We start from the raw sequence: 5,719 nt of genomic DNA, 5'->3' as shown, positions 1-5,719 counted from the left end.
GCTAAGGGAGCAACGGAGCGCTAAGGGAGCAACGGAGCGCTAACTGAGTAACAGAGCGCTATCTGAGTAACGAACGCTAAGGGAGTAACGGAGCGCTAAGGGAGTAACGGAGCTGTTGATCTGTTTGGCTCCAGTGTTGGCGGTGAAGCTGCCGGGCCGGGAGAGCCGAGCCAGGGAACCGTTCTTCGACAACATGCAGCAGATCGTGGATGAAGTCATCTCAGCTCTGCTGCCGCTGCTGAAGGAGAAACCGTTTGCTCTGTTTGGCCACAGGTGAGGTGGGACATCTCACAGCCAGTGGAAGTGGTAATGTGGAGCAGTTATGAGTAGTCAGTATGTTCCATTCAGCAGTCGAGAATCAGAGTGAAATTCTCCTGGAGGAGTTTAAATAGACAACATAATCATCTGCTAACATCTCTCGGTTCTCTCAACAAACCACACTTTTACTTTTTTATAAATATTTTTTCAGTTTTGGAGCTCTCACCAGCTTTGCTGTTGCAGAAGATCTGAAGAAAGTTCACAACTTGGAGCCGATCCACATGTTCCTGTCTGGAGCTTCAGCTCCACATGTGAGTTCATCGTGATTCTCATGTTCCTAAAGGCCTTAGTTCCTGCAGGAACCAGAACCTCACAGGTTCTGGTCTTGGTTGCTCCTGGTTCTGTTTGCCATTGTTCTCTAAATGTTTACTGTGCTGCGAATATTGGACAGAAATTCTGTTTTTGGATGGATGGATAAACTTTATCTCAAGATGCAGAGTTACAGAGATAAAATAGTAGTAAAAACTGAATAAAATTCATAATACATTAATAAAACCAGACAATAACTACTGCTGATTTTAGTGCGAACATATATTCAACCATGGCGGCCATTTTGAAAAATGTCCACCAGAAAAAGAAACACAAAATCAAGAAAAAATGTTGGCTATGATTTGATACCAAAAACATTCACCTAATTGGCAATTTTAGTGCAGAAATAAATTTTCCGTGACAACCATAGCAGCCATCTTGAAATATCAAACAATTATCAGTAAATCTGTTTTGGGGATTTAATTATGTATGATTTAACAGCATCTGTGATAAATATTGGAAAATGTAGTTCAGATGTGCATTTTGCTTGACGACCATCTTGAAAATGATGGCATCTTGAATTGTTCAGTGTTATTTTTAACATAAATAGAAGTCCCTGAAAACATTTGCGTCAAGTTAGGTTCTTGTTTTCGTGTCCGAATTATTAAATTACTTCCTGCTCTCCATTAACCCCATGCTGTTTTACTCTTCTAGTCTGAAACTCGCCTCAAAGCTCCAAAACGAAGCGAGTTATCGGACGGCGAGTTCCTCCGGTGGTTGGCGTCCGTCGGGGGAACGCCGCCGGAGCTGCTGGCCAACCCTGACGTTGTGAGGCTCTTCCTGCCGGCCCTGAAGGCCGACCTGCGCGTCGTGGAGAACTACAGGTCTGTGTGTAGTGGTTATAAAACTATTTTAGAGAACTAGAAGGGAAAACAAGATCTAGTGATCTGCGATCGATTATTTTGGTTTTTCAAGTTCAGCGCTATACAGGCCGATACAGTAAAAAGTAGCTTAAGTTTAATGAAGTTTAAAATGTATTTTCTTTAATGTTACTTTTCCGGTTATGTTTGTTTATAATCCTTGAAAAGTTCGACCGTTTGAGATTATAAGTTTTAAGAGTTTGTTAATCGTTCGAGTCTCGATTGATTTTGTCTGATCGGATGAACGCGACGCTTCTGCTCCGCCATTACAACATTGGAGACGAGAGTAGTAACATCGTGTCGGTGTTTTCATTATTCCCGTTTACACGGGCGTAACATGTGCAGAGATACCAGTTTAATGAAGTTTAAAATGTATTCTCTTTAATGTTACTTTTCCGGTTATGTTTGTTTATAATCCTTCAACCTTTTCAGATTATAAATTTTAAGAGTTTGTTAATCGTTCGAGTCTCGATTGGTTTTGTCTGATCGGATGAACGCGACGCTTCTGCTCCGCCATTACAACATTGGAGAGGAGAGTAGTAACGTCGTGTCCGTGTTTTCATTATTCCCGTTTACACGGGCGTAACATGTGCAGAGATCCCAGTTTAATGAAGTTTAAAATGTATTTTCTTTAATGATACTTTTCCGGTTATGTTTGTTTATAATCCTTGAAAAGTTCGACCTTTTCAGATTATAAGTTTTAAGAGTTTGTTAATCGTTCGAGTCTCGATTGGTTTTGTCTGATCGGATGAACGCGTCGCTTCTGCTCCGCCATTACAACATTGGAGACCAGAGCAGTATCATCGTGTCCGTGTTTTCATTATTCCCCTTTACACGGGCGTAACATGTGCAGAGATCCCAGCCTAAGTTTAATGAAGTTTAAAATGTATTCTCTTTAATGTTACTTTTCCGGTTATGTTTGTTTATAATCCTTCAACCTTTTCAGATTATAAGTTTTAAGAGTTTGTTAATCGTTCGAGTCTCGATTGGTTTTGTCTGATCGGATGAACGCGACGCTTCTGCTCCGCCATTACAACACTGGAGACGAGAGTAGTAACGTCGTGTCCGTGTTTTCATTATTCCCCTCCCAGTTCAGTCCAGACTCATTTCACTGAACAGATTCCCTTCCTGTAGGCGCTCAGAACCAGACGGTCCGGTTCTGTCCTGTCCCGTCACGTGTTTCGACGGAAAGGAGGACGTTCCTCACGACTTGCAGGGTCAGTCCTGATGAACTCTGACCCCTTCACACCTGAAAAAATGTCCTTTTTAGTCCCATTCTGCATTGAAATGAATGACAAATACATTTTTACAAGCTTTCAAGAAAGTCTGAGTTCATACTCATAAAAAACATAAAAATAAAAAAAATGAATTGGGAGATAAAAAAAAAAAAGCTATAAAATGCTTACAGATTTTTTTTCCTTGTGTCTCATGAGTTGAAAATTCAAGTTTGAAAAAAAATCCTACAATTTAATGATAAATAATAATTGCTGGAAATACTTAAAATTATCAATTTGTCAGTTCTGATTTCCTCTATTTTGGGAGAACGGTGGTTGGCCGATACTTGCATGTGAAGCCGATCTTATCAGTAAAGGTCTAAAAATCAGCGAGGACGGCGTCTGACTGGCAGACCGGCCCACCGGGTCAAGTCTCCAGTCAACAAGTCGCCCTACTGTCCACAACTCAGCAACATTTCCTACAAAAAAAATTGGTCTCAGCCACAATTGGAATCAGCAGGTCAGAGATTTTAAAGTTCAGTAATCGGCCAGAAAACTGCAATTGGTGCAGCTTTACTTAAACTTATACTGAGAGCATTTATATCAGGCTAACATGCACTTAAATGTATATTTTTGATGGAGACACTTGATTGTTTCCATGTCTGTCCTGAGCAGCTTGGAGGAGCGTCACAGCTGGAGATTTCACCGTCAGGATGTTTGACGGCTCTCACTTCTACCTGAAGGATGCTGGGAATGAAAAGATCCTGCTGGACTTCATCACAAAGACTCTGGAGGCGGCAGAAATGCATTATCTATGACTGAAGTGGCTATTATATAGTCTGTAAAAAATAAAACGTTTCTCAGAAAAGGTCTACTTGTGAGTTCATGCAATATCACAAGCAAAACGGAAAACGTTGGAAAACAAAGACATGTTGAAAATCAGACAATATTTTGGTTTACAGGAACTCAGAGCTTCAGCTGTTCTGCAGTTTAAAATATAGACAACTCATCATGTCAGACCCATTAACAAGCTGGTAAAACATTCATGAGCAGCTGTCTCTGCACTCAGTAATAATCCTCAGGAATTTGTTTTTGTGATTTTTGTTTTATCAAAGTCACAGATTTTCTGGTGTTAATTTTGCAGCATTTGTGCTAATGTCTGAGGTTAATGGTGACGTTTTATTACTCACCGTTTCGAGCGCAATATAAACTTGACATCAAGTTTGGGAGTTAGCATCACTTAAACTGAATATTTTTGTGAAAAATTTGCAATAAACCCAAGGTTATGGGTCAGCACCGGAAAAACTGGAGGGATTGATTCATATAATTTTCCGTCTGGAGTCTAGAGGACCACCTAGAAAGCTATGATGGGCCAGATTTGGCCCCTGAGCCTCGAGTTTTACACTCATGGTCTACACAGCCGGCTCCCACCATTCTCCTGAAAATGTTGGTACCCCCCTCTTTGTCCTTTACAGAGACTGCATCATGTATTTTCCAGACATGATGTCACAATCAAGTAACTACACTAACTTCAGTTGTTATAAAAATGCTATATATGACTTAAAATAAATCTGATTTAACGCCTTGAAATTGGGCCTCTGTCTCTTTAAGAAGCTCCTGCTCTTTCTGAAGCTCCGCCTCCAGACAGTCGTCCCAACATGGCTCCTCTTTTAACCCTTTAATGTTTTTACCAGCGCTGCTCTGAGCAGCAGCTCCTATAATGAGCTCAGCAGCTTTTTGCTAATTGGTGCTGGCTAGTCTGAAGGAGCTGAGCGGGGGAGGAGCTGCACCTCGAAGGCGGGGCTAGGTCCACCGGGGCATTTTAAAGCTGAATGGAGATTAAAGGATGCTGCCCCTTTAACTTTCAGTACAAAACTTCCAGTATTGCTTCTTAGTTGAATGTTCCGAACAGGACAACCCAAAGATTCAATCGGTCGTTTACAGATCCCACTTCTGACACCAGACGTGACGAGGAAAATACCGTATTGACCCACAAAAACTCAATAATTGATCTAAAAGATGGTGATTGTTTCAATACGTCTTTAGACTTCTCATGCGTAGAGATATGCACGTTTGTGTGCATGATGACGAATCGTGTTGGTTCTCGCCTGCAGAGAACATTCATCCAGTTTAAAATAAACTCCACCAAAACGTTATTCACTTTTATTTTTACAGGATATTTTCATTCACACATGGATTATATTTTAAGTGCTGTCCTCTGCATGTATGGCTTTACAAACTGAAATAAATATATAAATGTGTCTTTATCATACATGAGACGTTTTTACAGCAATTTTATATTAAGCTCAGCAAAAAATAATAAAAACAGAAATTCAGATCATAGATTTGATTTTATGTCCCTCTAATCATCAACCCTTTTCCTTAAAACCATAACTTCCTTTTTACAGGTTTCTACGTCACATTCAGGGACAGGAAACTCCAGAAGCACCGTCTGCAGGAAGCTGTTCATTATCACAACAGCTTCAGTTGATTCTCCGGTTGACATCCTGGAATTCATCCAAAGTCTGAAGTCATTTGGGCGGCGCTACAGGTGGTCATCGTCTCTGTGAGGTGGGGGCGGCAGGTCCTGGTCGGTCTCACCGGACCGTGCTCTGCTTCGCAGAGAAGCCAGGCGGTGGAGGTGTCCAGGTGTCCTCATCTGGGCGCGCTCCGACGGCGCCACCTGGTTCACCTCCAGCCCGGCGTCTGCCAGCCAAGGGGGGATATGCAGCGGCGAGGACGGGTCCAGGTCCGGCATGAAGGCGGGGTTCTCGATTCCAGCTGCAGAGGAAACGCAGAAACCGGATCAGAACTCGTTAACAACGTAAAGGAATGAATGGTGTCGATGACCTACCTCCGGCTCTGTAGCCGACTCTCATGGGGAAGGAAGTATCGTAGCCGGAAGCGCTGTCTCCTTCTGAGAACTCAAAATCTGAAAACATAATGGTGTTTTTAGAGAACATGAAGGAAGAGTACGCTACCTTCCAGTTTGAGCGAGAAACTTCTATCTTAGTGAGG

At 42.0% G+C, this 5,719-nt stretch overlaps 2 protein-coding genes across 4 annotated transcripts in view; one reads left to right on the top strand and one right to left on the bottom strand.

The window, feature by feature from the left end:
- The window catches only part of olah (oleoyl-ACP hydrolase), a 6,364-nt gene extending 2,795 nt beyond the window's left edge, over positions 1-3,569 (top strand). For both annotated transcript variants that reach the window (XM_008422938.2, XM_017307444.1), the window contains exons 2-6: positions 135-273; positions 470-569; positions 1,282-1,451; positions 2,622-2,704; positions 3,377-3,569. In XM_008422938.2, coding sequence (XP_008421160.1) covers positions 135-273; positions 470-569; positions 1,282-1,451; positions 2,622-2,704; positions 3,377-3,519 — 635 coding nt within the window. In that variant the 3' untranslated portion in view covers positions 3,520-3,569. The remainder of the gene's footprint in view (positions 1-134; positions 274-469; positions 570-1,281; positions 1,452-2,621; positions 2,705-3,376) is intronic.
- A 1,280-nt stretch (positions 3,570-4,849) lies between these two features.
- Positions 4,850-5,719, bottom strand: part of slc9a3.2 (solute carrier family 9 member A3, tandem duplicate 2) — a 21,153-nt gene continuing 20,283 nt past the window's right edge. For both annotated transcript variants that reach the window (XM_008422936.1, XM_008422937.1), the window contains exons 15-16: positions 5,556-5,633; positions 4,850-5,482 (exon numbers count right to left, since the gene is read on the bottom strand). In XM_008422936.1, coding sequence (XP_008421158.1) covers positions 5,247-5,482; positions 5,556-5,633 — 314 coding nt within the window. In that variant the 3' untranslated portion in view covers positions 4,850-5,246. The remainder of the gene's footprint in view (positions 5,483-5,555; positions 5,634-5,719) is intronic.

This window comes from Poecilia reticulata, linkage group LG11 (genome assembly GCF_000633615.1).
Source record: "Poecilia reticulata strain Guanapo linkage group LG11, Guppy_female_1.0+MT, whole genome shotgun sequence".
NCBI classification, from domain to species: Eukaryota; Metazoa; Chordata; class Actinopteri; order Cyprinodontiformes; family Poeciliidae; genus Poecilia; species Poecilia reticulata.
Note: the sequence above shows the minus strand (reverse complement) of the source record. Positions and strands in the feature narration are given on the sequence as shown.